General features: G+C 37.9%; 1 protein-coding gene across 1 annotated transcript in view; it reads left to right on the top strand.

The window, feature by feature from the left end:
• CACNA1D (calcium voltage-gated channel subunit alpha1 D) overlaps window positions 1-19,815 on the top strand; it is a 198,348-nt gene that overhangs the window by 163,152 nt on the left and 15,381 nt on the right. Inside the window, exons 40-42 of the mRNA XM_035894713.1 lie at window positions 1,547-1,649; window positions 2,767-2,868; window positions 9,680-9,810. Of these exons, the coding sequence (XP_035750606.1) occupies window positions 1,547-1,649; window positions 2,767-2,868; window positions 9,680-9,810 (336 nt within the window). The remainder of the gene's footprint in view (window positions 1-1,546; window positions 1,650-2,766; window positions 2,869-9,679; window positions 9,811-19,815) is intronic.

Raw genomic sequence — 19,815 nt, 5'->3', positions numbered from 1 at the left:
CGTGAATAGGAGCCAGCAGTGTGCCCAGGTGGCCAAGAAGGCCAATGGCATCCTGGCTTGTATCAGGAATAGTGTGGCCAGCAGGAGAAGGGAAGTGATTGTCCCCCTGTACTCAGTGCTGGTGAGGCCATACCTTGAATAGTGTGTTCAGTTTTGGGCCCCTCACTACAAGAAAGACGCTTCCTTGCTGGAACATGTCTAGAGGAGAGCCACAAAGCTGGTGAGGGGTCTGGAGCACAAGTCTTACGCGGAGCGGCTGAGGGAACTGGGGCTGTTCAGCCTGGAGAAGAGGAGGCTGAGGGGAGACCTGATCGCCCTCTACAACTACCTGAAAGGAGGCTGTAGTGAGGTGGGGGTCAGCCTTTTCTCCCTGGTAACGGACAATAGGGGCAATGGTTTGAAGCTGCACCAGGGCAGGTTTAGGTTAGACATTAGGACAAACTTCTTCACCGAAAGGGTTGTCAGGCACTGGAATGGGCTGCCCAGGGAAGTGGTTGAGTCCCCATCCCTGGAGGTATTTAAAAGAATATTTAAATTAATATTAAATTAATATTTAAAAGAAGGGTAGATGAGGTGCCTGGGGATGTGGTTTAGTGGTGAGATGGCAGTGTTAGGTTAATGGTTGGACTTGATGATCTTAAAGGTCTTTTCCAACCTAGACAATTCTATGATTCTGTGATTCTATGATTTAGCGATTTCAGTAGAAATAAGATCAAGCCTTTTAATTAAAGGATTGTTACAACAGCACTGTCATTTGCATTTCTTTTATATCTGTTTTATAAATAGGTAAATTGACATATAAAACACTGGGCTCAAATGGAATGCCGCAAGGCATACTTAAAGCAAACCTAGATGTATAAGTTAAGATAAATGATCCAATTGAGTAACGCTTTTAAACTAGAATAGAAGAAAATCCAAGTCAGATATTAGGAAAAGGTCACAGCAATACTGGTCTAGAAGATGAACACTAACACAGAGATGGACTAATCCAAAGAGGAGATGTTCACACTAATTCAGTGTAGTTGGTGTAAGAGATGCACAGCATCACTGAAGAGTTACCTGAGGAATGAATCAGCTTCTACACGACAGGTCTGGTGCTGTGATTCTTCGTGGAGCATGAGGGTGGAGGAACCCATGGGAAACCTGGAACATGACTGCAACCAGAGTGCATGCTCCTATAAATAACCGCATTCGTCCTTAATACTTGCACAGTGTGATTTACAGTCATAGCCAGGGACTGGGCTCCAAGGTTTGCAAATTAACTCAATAAAATAGCTCATGAAAACGACTGGACAGCTTTAGCTTTTGTATAAGCATGCATGTGATTAGTATGAGAAAGAAGCAATATTGGGTGGTTATTATATGCAGCTAGGATGGAGGAATCAACTTTTTTTGAAGACATATAATTTTTATGCCTCTCAGTGGATATTATCGAATACATCAGCTTTTGAGAAATGAGCATTACAGGAGGGGTTTGTGTTGGTGGCTTTTTTTTTTTTTCCAAACAAAGCTGCATCAAAATTTGTTTTCTTTTTCTCCTTTACAGAGGCTAGTAGCCATGAATATGCCACTAAACAGTGATGGAACTGTCATGTTCAATGCTACTTTGTTTGCTTTGGTTAGGACTGCTCTAAAGATAAAAACAGAAGGTAAGGTTCTTGGCTGTAAGGCCTTTACTGCACTTGTCAGAAGGTACAATGGGGAGAAGTTGCAATTGATTTTATTAATTTTGTTGGACATGAGTATGGTTGCCTTAGTCTACAGGATTCGGTTTGCTTTTGGATTGTGGTTTGTATTTGCTGTTGCTAGGAATGTTTTGCTAGAAAATGAAAGGAAAGGGATAGTGAGGCCAGGGCCCAAGAAATCTCAGAAATTATTATATTATTATTTATCTGGTCAGATAAAAACATGTAGCAGTGGTGGCATAACAGGAGTTCTACTGCAAGGAATGAATGAGTTCCCCTTTCTGTCCAACCAAGATGCTCCTTCCCCATTCTCTTTAACTTGGTGCCTTGGATCCCACATTGGTGCAACTGCAACTTTTGCACACTTGAAAGCAACATCCCCAGTTTGGTCAAGGCCAGTTCTGACTGGGTTGAATGGATTCCTGTCATTTGCATCAGAGAGGGAAATGTGTTAAAACAGTGGTATGTTTCAAAGAATATTCTTTCAATTTCCATACATTTTTTTTCATTATTTTACCATCTTTTACTACTGTCTGTTCCATGTCTTCTGCTATTCACAGCAGAATTTGAGTTCCACTGCCAATAACAAACTGCTTAGATTAAGCCCCCTCAGGCATCGCTGTGGTTTAGGTGAGCACTGCAGGAGATGAAAAACTGCTCAGTAGTCAGTTGCCTGAACTTTCAAGCCTGTACAACTGAGTAATTACTGGGATTAAACAAATAAAGGCTCAGCTTTGGATCAAGAAAGTGGCAGCTTGTAAAGAGTAAGTCATCACTTCCCGCACGATTGAAGTGGAAGCATGATTAAGCAGTGACAGAGTGTAGAGCCAAGATCTGTAAATGATGGTTGACCTCTGCAGTACTCCAGAGACGGATGTGAAAGCCCCAGGAGCTTGCTGTCTTACACCCTTTCTTCTCTTTAATTGTAGTATTGTTACCTGCTGCTACTTGTAGCTTGGGCTTGCTGCAAAGCATCCTTATCACAGTATTTTTATACAGCTAATTAATAACCAAAGGATCATTTATTGCAGCTGGTTGAAGCATAATTGTCATCCTCCATTTTTCTATTTCACTTCCACAGGTAACCTAGAGCAAGCAAATGAAGAACTTAGAGCAGTTATAAAGAAAATATGGAAGAAAACGAGCATGAAATTACTTGACCAAGTTGTCCCTCCAGCTGGCGGTCAGTCTGATAAACTTTGCAATATGCTATTCTCTGTGCATTTTGGTCTTTCTAGATTGTTAGGGACCAAAGAAATAAAATGATAATGTCATTAAATGACAACAAACAATAATAACAAAATAAATGTAGAGAAAATTATATCATGTTACACTAGATAATACATTTAGGACTGAGAAGTACAAGTTCTTTAGACCAAAAAGAAAGAGAGGAAAATCTCATGCTTTTTTTCTTGCTTGAAAAAAATACCTTATTAGACCTAAATCTAGTCTTGATTTCAAGTCATTCAGCAAAATAAACTAAACTTAGTTTGATTTCAGTGCATTGAGCAAAATAACATGTTTTGTGCTGATTAAGCTTGACAATGTACATTACATTAGAGTTTATATCCTTGTATATGTTGAATACTTCTGGGAGAAGACTGAAAAATTTTAATTGCCAGCTCAAAAATAATAAACTGATAAAGCAAGAGGCAAAATTATCTCAGTTACGCTAGTTTAAACCAGAGCAGTTCCACAGTCAACAGATAATGGAAATGGTTCAGATTTATGCCAGTATGACTGAGATATGAATATGGCCCCTGTAAAGAGGTATCTAAATTCTAACGACACCAATAAGTTTGTGAGAACTACAAGGCACGTATATTAGGTGGTCCTACGTCCTGTAAAAGGACATGTCAAATATTTGTTATATCTCTCTCTTTAAATATATATATTCTGATATATATATTTAGCCTTTTTCAATATATACATTTTTATTAATATGCTGTAGCATAGGTTTAGGTGACTGGTTTTTACTTGCTTTTTCAAGTTTTAAAGGTGCAGGATCTGTTGCACAGTCACCCACACCCAGGCTGTCTTTATCTAGACATACAATACACAGATCCATTGTAATCATCTGGTATTTCTTGTAGTTTATTGTACTTTTATAGTGTTACGGCAGCTTTCAAGACTGATCAGACTCAGGTTTGGAAGCAGACTCAAGATCCCAGGCCCGATGGTGGTGGAGGCTGATCCCTTTCTGAAGGTGATACTCTCAGTCTCTAGGGGAGAAAGAGCATGCTGGCTGCACTGCTGTTCAGCATGACCCAAGAAGCAGCATTAGCTTTGTCGCTGGAGGGAGCCACTTGCTCTTGGTGTGGTGGCTGCCGGATAGTAGTGGGGATGAAGGCAAAAATCCAGCAAATTTGACTATCCGAAGGGGAACTGATACTGCACATTTAAAACAACTTTTTGTGTTCTACTCTGTTATTTTTAGCCTTACACCTAAGTGCTTGCATGGCATAGATGAATTGCTTTGTTATTGTTGTAACTATGTGCTTGAGCTTTTTCTGCAGCCTCTGTTCCTTTCAACTATGAGTCTTTCCGAATATTCTGAAGCAATTCTGTTTTAGGGTGGTGGCATGGAATTAGTGTTGCCTCTTGCCAACTTTATTCCCCTACATTTTTTTTTATTGAAATAGAGATGCATGCTTCAGAATAGCGAGCTGTGCCTGCCTAAATCAATCTGAGAAAGAATCTGTAAAGATTACATTCCTAGAACTAATCTTACATAGTAACCATTAACTTCAGCTTCATTTCATTGCTGAATATTAAGCTGTATATTTATTTTCAGCCATACTAAAATTCATTGCTAATATTTATTCTGCAAATGCATAGCTAGAAGGCTGAAAACCTCGATCACTTCTTGATTGACAGGAAACAGGGTGGCTTCCACAACCCAGTATAAATAAGAACATGTTGGGAAGTCCCTAAGATTTACGATTTTTTAATTTCAGTTTGGTTTGTTTCTCTGTGGACCTTGTTGTGACCTATCTGAAAATCAAAAATACTGTAACCCACCTAGAAAAAAAGAGGAATATAGCTATTTTTATAGTCATACCCCAGAGGAGTGTCAAATAGCTTAGTAACAGTAGAAATTAGTTTCTATTGATGCTTAATATTCAATAGAAAATTGTATATGTCAGTAACACCAGTGACAGATGATAATAACAGTCAGCTAGGAGACAGAAAATTCTCTTCAGTATCAATAAACAAAGCATCAGTATTCAATATGTTAAAATCACTTGCACTTACAAGTATTGAGCGGTCTAGTTTGTAATGTTTTTCTCCAGTACTACCTTTACTGGTATTACTGAATAGTAGATCCTTCGTGTGCTTGTGACCATGCCTCCAGAACACAAACAGAACGATTATTTGCAGAGCAGAATAAAAATAATCAGTATACCATTTTTTTCCCCTGAATTAACAAACAGAGCCACTAGAAATGAACAGTTAGTTAATTATTGGTACTGGTTAAATAACGCATTACCATAACTTAATTAAACTGTTAATAGTTAGCAGCACATTTTAACTACAGAAAAATGAAACTGCTTTGCAAAAACATAGAATGGGAGTCGAATGCCTGAATGTATGGATGAGTTAACATTCTTAGGGGGCTAGACAGTAAGATAAATGCATACAACTCACTAAAGATTTACCTGTATTCTCTAAACTCCCCACTGTCCACCAGCAAGCCCATTTAATCCTGCCTAATACTTTCTGCCGTCTTCCAAAAACTTCCTACTGAAATGATCCCTTTTGCTGTCAGTAACTGTAATTATAGATTTGTCTATTCTGTGGTCAGTTATGCTTAGCTGCCTCCCTATACCTGTGCATATCTGGCTATATGTGTGTTACTCAAAAAACAAAGTCAAGGATGGCTCCCCTTGGCCAGGCTTCAGTTCCTGTGTGCACGTGTCTGCAGTACAACTGACTGTGCCTGTGAAGTACACATGCATCTTGTTTGTACCTACAGACTTCGGCATGCACAATTCAGCAAACTGGTAATGCATTTGTCTAATATGCTTATAAAAAGTTGGTGCATGTCCAGAGTGATCAATAAGGGCCCTTCATTTCTGCATACTGAGACTTTGCAGGTATTGTTGTCTCAGGTACAGTCAGTAGTTGTGCAATGTCATGGTCTGACTTGAGACATGCTCTGAGTACAACCCATAGTAGTATATGTTATATCAAGTCTGTCACTTCTATGTGCTTGTTTTTTCTAGAAGCCATTTGCTATATCACTTCCTTAAAAGTTTTGTTCAAATACTTGAAACAATAGTATCAAGGATGGAGAAAGGCTTAGCTGGGGAGTTTGACCAAGGCTCTGTTGCAGATGAGTGGATTCAGCTAAACTAAGGAAGGCAAGTTTAGATTAGATGCTTTGTAAGAGATCTCTTCCTAATACAAGACACCACTGAGGAGCTGCCAAGAGAGATTACAGATGAACATCAAAGCAAATATTCACAAAAAGTTTAGAAATTAGATTTGGGGAGTTGATTAAAAAGCTTTTTACTGCTGAGACTGAATATGTAGATGGGTGAGCTTTTCTTGAGCTATGCAGTTCCTCCTATTTCCTAGCAGGAACTGGGGGGACTTGGACTTTTGAAGAGGTGTCAGTATTTGGCAGAGCGGGCTCTTTAATGCGCCAAGGTATTTCCTGCAACAGACTGGTCTCCCAACCAAGATATTTAAATGCAATTATTATAATTATTTTTGCTTGGATACATTTAAAGACAAATAAAATGCTGGCAGAATATGTCCCTGGTACATTTTTACTGCAGTTAAAGCCTGTCATACTTTCACATGCATACAGCCCATTTCAGACATTATAATGAGGAGCTTATTTTGCATGGTAGAGGATTCATTTGAGACAAATTTTGTCAGAGGGGTAAAAATTACTTTAAACAGTATTGTACATGGATTGGATTTCCCCATCCTTTTTATTGATGTGAAAGCAAGTCACAAAAAGAAGAAAGTTAAATAAATTGAAATTAGCAAAAGCTGTCACGTTACAAGTAAAAGTACTATTAGAAATACCGCCGTTCATGAGATACATTGGGACATATTCTTGATAAAATGAAGACCAAGGAGACTCTGTTTTAATTGCATGTTAATGTGTGACATTACATTACATGACAAACAATTAGAGATTTGCTTGACAATTAGAGAAAAAGCTTGCTTAAAAGAATGTGTTCATATGTAAAATAAACCCCACAAAACCAAACACCAAACTCCAGTCTATCCTAAAGCTCCATTAGAGAGTTAAAATATGGAGAAAACAAATGACATAAAACTAAAAAAAAAAAAATCCATACTTTCTAAGAAAGGTGTGTTAAAATGTGTCTGGGCATGTTAGATTTTCTGTGTTTAGTCAAGTCACAACTGTACAGTCACCCAGATCCTGAGATGTGTTAAGCCCCTGTCTGTTCCAGCAAGGGCGACTGGAATGATGGGAACTTACTGTCCATCAGGATGTGGGCCCTAACAGTGGAGAGAACTTGATGCCTAAAACACATCATCCCTCCTTTATGTATGGCAGTAGCCAGCTAGCAGCCATGTTGCAAATAGCTATTTCAAGGTACTGAAAAAAATTGAGAGATTAGGCAACACAGCAGAAAGGGAAATAGCCAACTTTGTGCCAGGTAACTCTAGGGGGAAAAATGTGTGTGAAAACAAAAGCAATGTTTTTGAACAGAAAACTATTCCTGGTTTTCTGGCAAGCATTACTCATCAAGAGATCAAACTTGCACAGCTGAATGGTTCAATGGGACTCATAAGACACGCATGTACATTCTGAATGTGCTATGAACCAGGTGATTTTGATATCCTCATAAGGTACCTGCCTTTGAACTTTGAAAATGCTGAAATTTGGATTATGTTCACAACCGTGGCTCTGTGAAAATGCTAGGATTTACTGCACTTGCTGTTTATGTATCTTTTGAATTGTACTAAATTAACTGATGGAAGTTATTTTCATTTCTATCAGCATTGCAGAGCTGATACAACACAACAATGTGGGAAAGTGCCATGTTTAAATATTTATTCTTATCATCATCACCTGTCTAGAAGGTGGCTAAGGACCACACCTTCACTTAAATAAGAGCCTCATAGAAAGTACATGAAATTGTAACGTTTGTGGGGTTTCCTTAGAGTCTAGAATCTGGCTTATTGGGTGATGATAAGGTAGCAGAAGATACAGCCCAAATGAGCATCTGGGACACAAATAAAATTCCAACTGGAAGGTGCTCTGGTATTACAGTGAGAGCATGACACCAATAAAAAATGGGCATAGCAAAACAGGCTGTAAAGATGTCTAAGTCCTCATACAATTAGAACAATGATATATTGATACACTGACTAAGGAATTTTTTTAGCAGTGGAAAAAAACCAAAGATGTTGTAAGCAGGACCTTTTATTTTTTTATATAGAGTGACTCTTAGGAACATAGAATCATAGAATTGTTGAGGTTGGAAAAGACCTTGAAGATCGAGTCCAACCATTAATCCAGCACTGCCAAGTCCACCACTAAACCAGGTCCCTCAGCACCACAGTTACACGTCTATTAAATACCTCCAGGGATGGGGACTCAACCACTTCCCTGTGCAGCCTCTTCCAATGCTTGACAACCCTTTCCGTGAAGAAATTTTTCCTAATATCCAATCTAAACCTCCCCTGGTGCAACTTGAGGCCATTTTCTCTTGTCCTATCACTTGTTACCTGGGAGAAGAGACTGACCCCCCCTGCATCACCCCCTCTTGTCAGGCAGTTGTAGGGAGCGATAAGGTCTCCCCTGAACCTCCTTTTCTCTAGACTGAACATCCTCACTCCGCTGGACATGTTCCAGCAATGCAACATCTTTCTTGTAGTGAGGGGCCCAAAACTCAACACAGTATTCAAGGTGCGGCCTCACCAGTAACCAGTACAGGGGCACGATCACTTCCCTACTCCTGCTGGCCACACTATTCCTGATACAAGCCAGGATGCCATTGGCCTTCTTGGCCACCTGGGCACACTGCTGGCTCATATTCAGCCGCCTGTCGACCAACACCCCCAGGCCCTTTTCCACCAGGCAGCTTTCCAGCAGCTCTTCCCCACTCCTGTAGCGCTGCATGGGGTTGTTGTGACCCAAGTGCAGGACCCGGCACTGAGCCTTGTTGAACCTCGACTCATTGAGCCAGCCTGTCCAGATCCCTCTGCAGAGCCTTCCTGCCCTCGAGCAGATCAAAAATCCACCCAACTTGGTGTTGTCTGCAAATTTACCGAGGATGCATTTGATCCTTTCATTCAGATAATTGATAAAGATGTTAAACAGAACTGGCCCCACCACAGAGTCCTGGGCAGCACCACTTATGACCAATCACCAACTGGAGTTAGCTCCATTCACCACCACTCTTTGGGCCTGGCCATCCACCCAGTTTTTTACCTAGCAAAGCGTACGCCCATCCAAGCTATGAACAGCCAGTTTTTCCAGGAGAATGCTGTGGGAAACTGTGTCAAAGTCTTCACTAAAGTCTAGGTAGACAACATGCACAGCCTTTCCCTCATACACTAAGGGGGTCACCTTGTTATAGAAGGGGATCAGGTTAGTCAAGCAGGACCTGCCTTTCATAAACCTAAGTGTAGGTAAGTCATAGTAGCTTTTATTTTGATCTGTTTATTCCAAGTAGCTAAAGTTGAGTCTTTCAGCTTCTATGCATATACAAACAAGTTTATGCTTTTCTTAGAAACTTACACGAACTTACTTAGAAGTTCCTGAGACTTGGTAAAGTATTGTATTTTCTTTTATATTAAGGATGAGTCCACCTAACTGACTGATCCTAGGCTGCTTGCTAAAACATTGCTTTTAAGCTAATTACAGGTTCTGTTGTTGTAAGCTGAAAGCATAGTACCTATTGCAACCATCACATTTTTCCCCCCGAATCAGATATGAGTGTACAGGCTATTGATAAATGTGCTGACTTGGGAGAGATCTGTCTGGTCTGTTCATTTAGATGATGAGGTAACCGTGGGGAAGTTCTATGCCACCTTCCTGATACAGGACTACTTTAGGAAATTCAAGAAACGCAAAGAACAAGGACTGGTGGGGAAATATCCTGCGAAGAATACCACGATTGCTCTGCAGGTGATTTTGGTTTTACATTTTTAACTAACCATTTTGTGAGCTTACTTGCAATAGCAGGTAGATGAATATTGATGGTTGTGCAGTGCTGCGAGGATTTTATTTAGCTGGGACACTTGTGGCCCTTACTGCTCAGAAAAGTAAAACGTAATCCTGCTATTCTGTCTATAACAAGGTAAGTGCAAAAAGTTATTCTCTGTGGATTACTCAAACAGTAGCAACAGTTATAAAGTTTCTTAGCAAGTCTCGTTGATACATTACAGCCTAAAGTTGCTGATGTAAAATCAGGTAAATGAAGTTCTGGGCTATCATTTCTGTTCTTTGTTTTGCTTTGACCATTTAATTTCTTGTGTTCCTACAATGCTATAAGCCAGTTTTTGGAAAACTTCCTAGTGTGTGTTACCTTTTAGTAAAGAGGTTTTATATGGTATCATTTTTCTTCTTAATTCTTACTGTTCTTTTTCCTTTCCACTTATGATTACTGGTAAAATACCTTCCTATCAGTATTCTTTAATATTTGCAAATTTTGAACTTCACATTAATCAACTTCCTTTATAGGAAGTAGTGTTAGCATGCTACATTAATGTCATATACTTCTGTCTGTCTCTTAAAGCAAGCTATCAAATGGAAACCAGGACAGTAGATTTGGCCATCTGTCTCTCAGCAGGCCTGCAGCAAGCAGTCCATAGAGTACATGTATTCTAAAAAGTGTATTCTGAATATTTCTGTCCAGTGATACCATTTGTATTATGAACTTTGAAACAGGCAAATGGAAGGCTGTCCTCAAATAATTCCAGACATCGTACACTGCACCATTTTTATTGGATTGGGACTCTGAATTTCAGTTAATAGAACAGATTCCTACAAACTCTGAAGTTATTTAATGTTTCTGATAACTTTTTATTCTGATACTAAAATTCAGGAATATGTTGTAAAAATCCCTTTCTAAAAGGGGTGTAATGTGTTAACCTGACTCAGATACTGTTTTCTTTGTTAAAAATTCTGCTGGTTTGTACTTTGACCTAGCAGAACCATCTTTACTGTCTTAAGTGGGTAATTTGTTTCATTCCTATTTCCTAAGAATGTCTTGGCTGGCAGCTCTGACACACACTCTGTTCCAAAGTCACTGTAAGCATGAGATGCAACAGGCAGAGAAAGATTCATCGTGGTTCTTGCTATTGATGTGTGAGCACGTGTCTTGCCAGGACAGTATGAACTGTATCTGCTTATCATGAGAGAAGAGAGAATTATGGGGAATGGAAGAGATAAAAAGACTGGAAACAGTTGAGAGGGAAGTGAAAGACACTGGAATTTTAGGAAGGGCTTTGCAGACTTCTTATTTCAGAAGCATTTGAGCATAAGGAACTCAAAGTTAGTTTTAAGCTATAGTATCATGGTTTTCCACTTGTGTTTTCAAAGCTGCGCACATAACATCACAGAAACAAACACTGAGTTTCCAAAGGTGAGTGTGGCCTGTGGTTTATGAGATTGTGCTTCCTGTTCAATAACAAAGCCAGAGGGCAAGATGAAATTGGAAAGAATTAGCTCTTCCTCTGTCTTTAGATAAATGTTTTTCAATTCATAGCAGCTAAAAAAAATGACCATGAATCTCTGCTAGGAATCTACAAAAGCTTATGGAATTTGAGGCATGGCATTTAGTTTTTGCTGATTAAAACTATGCTTCTGTAGTAATAAAATGAGCCAGGCTGGTAGATGGTAAGGTTATTTCTTTCTTTCTCCCCATTTTCCTCTCTTCTACTTTTGTCCTAACAAATCAATAATAACTTAACTTGATTTACCAAATAAAAGTAGAAATGCCATTTCAAAGAAACCTGAAACCTGTGATTGGGAAAAAGCCCAGACTTACGGGTCATCAGTCCAGCATATAAAGGAACAATATAATTCAATACTGGAAGCTACAGCAAGTCAAAATGCCATGTTTGTAGAATAGTTAATTATATGAGGATACAGATTTAAAGCAGACCTGGATATCTTTCTAAAAGAGATGTTCTACTTTAACAAGGAATTGATTTCTTCTGATCAACGGCCCCAAGAACAGTCCTGTAGGGTGTATTATAGGGAAGTTAGTATAAATTATTGGAGAGAATCCTTTTGGCCTTATAATGTATAAAAATCTGATGTCTCTCCATTTTCATCCTCTAATTCCAGACTTGCTTTGTCCGAAGCTTAAATGCTTACAAAACCTCAGTGTTTTCAAAAACCTATGTTCTTAACAACTATTTTTGGCAGCATAATTTATGGGTATACCATCAAGCTTGTTTTTCAACTACAGAAATTTTGTTGAATGAGCTGTGAAAGGCTTGTAAATATGAAGATGTTACTTCAGTTCTTGGAGAGCTAATAGTAGTTATCTTTCAATTTATTCTCTCAAATACTTCAAGTAAACTAAAGTTTGTAGATCTCTCTGGAAAACAATATACTAAGAAAAGCAGAAACATGCAATATCACTCTGACTCTCATCCAATTTCTTAGGGAAATTGTGATGACTATTACATCATTATATGCTACACTTCCATTGTATGCACTGAAGGAACTTCATATAGCAATCGCAGTCGACTTATCTTTATTAACCAGTTAATCCAGATGAATTTACTGTTTATTTATATATCTCTGTGTAAACTAAACATACAAACTGCACGTACAGTATTGCAACACCTGACTTTGCTTACTAAGGTACGGGTGGAACGGATTGTGAACAAAAGTACTATATTAGTCAGCCTGCTCTCCTCTCCGGAGGGGAAAAATAACCTCAGCTACACCTGAGTTCCAGTCACTGAAATCTGCCAGTGAATACATGACCTTTCTTTTTACTCTTAGCTGTATTTACCTTATCTTTTTGTTGTTTTGAGAACTTTCTTTTCGAAATTAGAAACTTCCTGTAACCAGGGCAGGGACGTGACTTCAGCAGCAGGTTTTCTTTCTCCTTTAAACTACTTAAGCTTTCACAGGAACTAGCAGTCAGATAAGACCACTGCAGACAGCTTCTGCTTTCTGGACTGCTAGAAGAGATGAGAGCAGCAGAAGCCGAGCTAAGTCTGTCTTTAGTTTTCCAGGCTCTGTCATTCAGAATCTTCCTATACTGGGAACTGTTTGATTAAAGCATTGAATAAGATGAGGAAATAAGAAAAGGCTTTCTAGCCATCCAATTCTTCTATTTGTAAAGAACAAGACCAAGCATATTTTCATATTCTTGTCACCATCTCACCCTGTTGCAGATCAGTCGTCATGTCGCAAAATCCTTAAGCAAACCAGCACATAAAAAGCAATGTCACCTCCTCCAGTTTGCATCAAAAACTATACGAGCAATAAATGCTCTTGTACTTTTGCTGAAATTTGTAACTGTCTCTTGGGGTAGTTGGAATTACCTGCAGAAGTCGTTCATTCATGAAGAACATGCTTCCTAAGGATCTCATAAACCCGGCAATTGCTGCATTATCTAGCCTGGCCTTCCTTATCAACTTTCTCATGCAAGAAAAGGAGAAAGCAACATGTTATCAAGCTTTACAATCCATTCCTAACTGTTGAATGAAGCAAGAGGCGAGTTACAGGTTTATAATCCTGCTGATTCTGATAATTGGCCATGTCACTCTCTTCCTGGTTTCAGAGAGTAAACATCCACTTTGAGAGAGAAGGTATATATGCTCCTTGTGACAAAACCCATTCTGTGTTTTAATTCTCAGGACAACTGCTAAGAAATTAATGGATGTTGCAATTTCCCCTGTTTTATGAGAACATGATGGAATTGTTTTTAACATAGATCACTCCTTTTTGCCTGCGTTTATTCCTCCTGTTCTCAGTGGTATTTTGTTGGGGGGTTGGGGTTTTTGTTTGGGTTTTTTGGTTTGTTTTTTTTTTCCAATGATAGTTTTGTTCAGTACTTTTGAAGATACTGAAGGGAAAAACATTTAACTGTTAAATGGCCCAAGGCACTGCTTCTTCCGAAAGAGTTATGCCTACTTTTTTTTTTTTTTTTTAAACTAGCCCTTTAGTTATATTGTAGCATATTAAGTTGGATGCCTTGCTTTTAGCTAAAACTGCTTAAAACACTTCTCATGCTGCTGTTTCTGATGGAGTGACTTATGTTAACATAGGCAGAAAAATGATGCACAATAATTTAAGAACTTTGACATGCAAGATAAAAAGTTTTGTAGAACTGCAAAGCAAATATTCACAACATTACAACTAGAATTCAAGGTCATAAAAAGTAATATTTTCAGCAAGAAAAACACTTCAAAGAAAAATCCCATATAAAAGGTAAGGAGTCATCTACACCATCTTTAGTTAGTTGAAGAGAATTACGTAACACAGGACAAAATTCTGTGAGCTCAGGGAAGTCCAACGAGGTTTTCTGGTGGCCTACATTAGTCATGTTCATCAGTCCTGTTTCAACAAGTGTGGAAATAAATCTCCCATTGGAAGCCTGTGGACCCAAGAAAGGCAGACTGACTAAGGAGTGTGTGTAAAAATACTGTTCTTAGATGATGTTAGCTTTAGAGAGACACAAAAAAGGATTCAATTTCAAGGTTAAGTAAAGAAACACTTTTTTTTTGTTAGATCAAAACCTTTTGGCAGTAGATGTAATAACTAAAATCAATGGCACCTTAATTTTACCCTTTTCCCAAATGTCTTTTCTGTCATTCGCAATTCACTAGATAAAAGCATTATATGCATGCAGTTATATGGGTATAAAAATGTTTTTCTGGCACTTTACAGGCAAATGACTACAGCAAAATTTACTTTATCAAGCCTCTTTATCCCACTTGAACCAGGTATTATTGTATATTTGTCAATAAAATACTCCTAAATTTCAAGAAACTTCTATCATCCTTCGACTTTTGAAGAATGCAAGGGATGTGCTTTTTTCTTACTTTTAAAGAATATTTTGTTATGTGTAGTCACATAGTTATTGAAAAACAGTTTTGAGTTAGGGGAGGCTCAGTGGCTTGAGGAAATAATTCATAGGCTTTCTGAATTAATTGTTCTACTTAACCCTGCTTTCTTACATACACACCTCCTGCATCCTTAATGATTTCTGCTTAAATTTACAGTGCTAACACTCATATTTAATTTCAGATAATGTTTGAAAAAGTCAAACTACTGAAAAAAGTTTTCTATTGCTTTAGGTTCTTCCTTTACTATATTGCTCTATAAAACAAAACAACAATAATCATACTGTGCATATGCATTAACTGCCTAGCCCTGATGATATTTATATATCTGACATCAGTGATAAAGGTGCGCACAAACAGGGAATCACACTAAGGGAATCTTCTTGGCTGCTGCTTGTCTGACGTCAAAGATGTCAAGAGATGCAAAACATGAAGGAAAAACAATGAGAAAATAAGGTGCAGTTTTTCTCCTCCAAGGTTCTGCGAGTTTTATAGGTAATGGGGAGTTACCCTGCCCTTCTGCCAACAAAAGCAAAGCAGCTTTTAAAGGAGTTGCCCTTGATTCTGCTTTCACTTTGAAATGAGCTGCACTTCCCATGCAGTGCTGTTAAAACTGAGGCCGCTGTCCTCTTGAAAGTATTAAGTAAAAGGATGTTGTAGTTGACCTTGACCAGTGACAAGCATTTAACAAGACTGAATACGTTTGAAATTGATGTTGAATTCTCTAATAGGAAAACTAACAGAGCTTTAAAAACACCTGTGTAAAGATTTTTATTTATTCCCCTTCCATTTCTCTAAAGAGATTTAATTTCTACTTGATGTTCTCTCTCTGCAAGGAACTGAAACCTGTCCCTTAAACTGATAAAATATTTCTTAGAAATGCAGCTTTCCCTATGCAGGTGGCTCTTTTGCAGTGTAATTGTAGAGTAACAAGATAAACTAGAGAAAGAAAAGGAAAACTGCTAGTGGTGAATGGGCAGACATTTACTTCTGTTAGAGGTTTTGTTCCAGCATGTCCAGCATTTGATCAGACTCTTCCAGGTACCATAGCGTGAGGAGTGGCTGTGTCTGCCTCTCAGAGGACACAGTAGAAGCTGCAAAGTCAGCAGCTTCTGAATTAACACTAGAATAAGTACAGAATACTTCTTTTTTTTTTTTTTTTTTTTTTGTCATTGTGACTTTAGGAGTTTTAACACATGAAATTGTGAAAAATCTCATCCTTTGTCTGAATTTTATTTGATTGCATGAGACCAAAACTCGCATACTGTGTCAAAAGAATGTCACTGTCAGCCCACTTGCTATTTTAGGGCCAGAACCTCGACCCAGCTGGAATAAAGAAAGCAGCTTCTTCTGATACAGGCTTTGAGAAATGTTTGCTGAGGAGAAGCAACACTGAAAGTTTGGGCTAAGTTAGGAGATTAGAATAGAGCTCTCTGCAAAACTGGATTTGCATTGTGAATGCCAGAGCATGCAGCAGGCAGGAATTCCCCTCTTACTCCACAATTGCATTCAGGGGGATTTTTATTCTGTATTGTTCAGTTTTTCCTCAAGGATGCAGCATTTGCTATTGGTCCTAGCACAGGCTGCTGTTTGGGTACATGTCATCTGGGAAGAGGAAGCGCTCTAGGAAGTGAAGTGGGTCTCAGGAGATTACCTGCTCTGGCTATTGAGTACAGGCTTTTTGCAGTTTCAAATTCCTCCTCACTCAGAAAAGGACACTTCAAATTTTAACCACCTTGTCTAAACTTGCATATTGTCACCAAAAACATCTTCAGAAATGAAATAACAATATTCCTTGGAATCACAGCAGTCTGTCTTCTGCAGACCCAGGGCTTTTCACTCCTTATGAAGGGAAGAAAAGCAAGTGGTTCTAAAATGATGGGTGCCCAGTTCATGTTAGCTATCTACTGTCATTTTTGTGGTGCTCTATATGCTCCTAGGACATGAGAAAAAGCATTCCCTAGGGCTCACAGTGCCTTTCTTATGCTATTGACTGATACTTAAGCAGTGGGAACAAATATATTTTCTGCATAAAATCAGAACAAAATGATATTTGTAGCAGTAGTTTGGAAGTTGACTTTTTGTAGGGATGGAAATTTTTATTGAGCCAAACAGTAGTCACGTTGCTAGTAAGATAAATGTTAAGTGAAGCATGAACAAGTTTAATTACTTTCATCTAGTACTTAGAGTGAATGAATTAATTCTACACTATTTTTCCTAGGAAAAATACTTACTGTAAACTATGTAACGTTTGCATCTATATTTCACATTTATTTACGTGTAACCTTTTTTGTTAATACATACAAATAGAAGTTAAAGGATATTTCCCTTCATATCATAAGTACACACAAAAGCACTGAGTTACTGAGCTGAACTTTATTTTTGGAACGTGTTTCAGATTAAACTAATTATGCTTTTTTCTCTCTGCAAATTTTATAAGTAATACCAAGCCAGCAGTAAACAGTAAAAGAAAAAAGAAAAAAAAAACAACAAACCTCTAGTAGTCATCAGCTGAGGGGTTAATATGTTGCTCAAGTTCAATTTAATTGTGCTTCCATGTTCATGTTGTGTTCACAGAAAGGCTTAGCTTGAAGGGAGTCTGGGTTTGACTGAAAACACGGAGCTTATGTGTAGTTGTAGAGCTGTGCACTCAGCTTCAGCGTTAGAAGATGGGCTCTGCGAAGATGAATAACACTGGGGAATCGAGACTTGACTACTATGTCTCTTATGTTCACTGCTATAGCGTAGGTCTATTCAGCTATTTTTCTGCATGCTTATTTTCTTATTTTAGTAGTTCTTGCATTGTATTCTGCTCATACAAACCTCAGTTTATTTTTATGATAAAGTGTCAGTGTAGCTTTGGGGGTTTTTGTTCTTTTTAGTTTTCTTTGCTATTAAACAAGCAGGTAGAAAAACCATGTTCATTATCTGCAAATGTAATCATTTATGTGAACATTTTCAGAGTCATAGGCTTTTAGTATTCTGAAGCTCTGAAGACCTAAGTATTTGGAATTCATGTTTATGCCTTATTTCAGATCTAGTGAGTTTATATAGCAATATACTTAAATATCCATCATTCTTCCAAAATCTGTGAAGCAAAACTTAGAAGTGTCTCTTCCATTTCCTGGTATCACTATAAGATGGCTCAAAAGAGGGCGTGTTGCGTATTTTATGTGACTAGAAATAGTGTAGGTGATAGTGATTCTTATTATTTAAATAAGGGTATTGTGCTTGCACTCCCTAAACTAAGCTTAAACTGTATCTACATGTAGATTGCTCCATACCTCAAAATGGATTTGGGCTGAGTTTAGATATAGGTAAAATTATTTTTTTGTAGTTGTAGTATTTACAAGCATTTAAATGTTTTTCTAAAAGTCATGACTCTGGAGTCTTGCATTATACACAAATTTCTTAATATAAGACATATATGTAACATGGTGTTGCTGTTTTATGCATACTATAGATGTGCAAAATTGATTTTAAATCTATTTGGGATTCGTTAAAATTAGTCTTTTAAAAATGTTTAACTGTTTAATGTTTTGACGTGTAAGTTTAAAATGTTTTGATGTGTTGGCATGAGGTGATTTTCAAGCATCTTTAAGCTTATCTATCTCTAAATGACCAATTCAGAAATATTGTTATTAGTTGTGTGACATTTTTTCTCACTGAGGGACTCCTACAGCTCTATTGTTTCAGCATTTGAAAGCACATGTGTGTCATCTCAGTGCTCTGTCAGAGACAGGGGCATCATTAATTGTCTCTTGAGATGCTATTTAGGACACAGCACTGGTGTGTTAGTGCCTCATGCCATCTTGAAAACATTGCAGGTGCTATTATGCCTCATAAAGCACAGCTGCACAGAATTATCATGTTAATTTGAAGTCATCTTGTGCATTTACAGGAAAGCCTATTTAAAGACGTGCTTGGGTTTATTACGTAATTATGTTGTTCAGCACGCTGTGTGGCACTGGTTTGCTAACTAACCATTGGACTGATCTGTCTCCTCTTTCTCATGCCTACAAGGAAAAAAACTAAGCAAGGAAGGCATCAAAAATTAAATGTTGGAGAGAAAGTGTCTGAATAACTTCTTTTGCCAAATCCTAGTGAAATCTCTAGAATAGAATTAGAGGCAATCAAACACAGAGGCCTTAATCTCTTTTCTTTCTCCAGTTCAAAGAAACAACAACAAAATAGAAAAACCTGAATAAAAACAACAGATGTCCCCTTGCAGAACAGCATGAATAATTCAATGATGCAGTTTTGATCAATGTTATCCCTACAGAAATGGTGCCTAAACACGTCTCTTGCATGTTTTATCTGTTCTGTTAGACCTTTTCATCTTCCAGTGTCTTTGATGAAAAAAAAATTTGCTAAAAGGTAAATGCACATAAATATTAACACCCATGTAAGAAAAAAAGAGTATTTTTTTCTAGTTACAGGTCCATTAGGAAAGACATCTGTATATAGCAAATAATAATACTCTGTTGGAAAGTTAGAAATTAACAGAACTGAACAGTTTTCTGTTCTGCAATATACTGATTATTAAACACATTTTCTTAGAAATGTGATCCACCTGAGTGATTTAACAGCCTTGTGGACCAGGCCAGTTTTCAGTTTGGTGAGCTGAGATGGATATTAGATGTATATATGATGGCAGAACCGCCCCCTTGCTTCTTGAAATGATGTGAACTGTGTTTTGGTCCTCAAAAATTAGGAAATAAATTGATACTTATTATTCACATTTCCACTTATTTATGGAAAAATGTTAGAGGTTGTTTTTATTCTTGAAATGACATACAGTAATCTTGAGGCTTCCTTTAAGGAAAGGCAAGAATCCTCTGGACATGAGAAAATCTTCAGGAATTAAGAATCTGCCATAAAAAATAAGGATATAAGGGAGACTAGAGAGAGTGTGACCCTTCCGCAGTAATCTTTACCAACCAAAGGACATGTTATGAAAGTTCTTATGTCGGTCTTCAGTGCCTACTCCATTTGGGAAAAGTAAGGAGGATTTAGCTGTGATATCCTTTCCTCTGCAGCTCTGATAAGCCATGCTCAAAGACTGTGAGTAAGAAATTTCTGTATAACACTCAAATTA

The sequence above is a fragment of the Egretta garzetta genome, unplaced genomic scaffold, assembly GCF_000687185.1.
Source record: "Egretta garzetta isolate BGI_Z169 unplaced genomic scaffold, ASM68718v1 scaffold215, whole genome shotgun sequence".
Lineage (NCBI taxonomy): Eukaryota > Metazoa > Chordata > Aves > Pelecaniformes > Ardeidae > Egretta > Egretta garzetta.
Note: the sequence above shows the minus strand (reverse complement) of the source record. Positions and strands in the feature narration are given on the sequence as shown.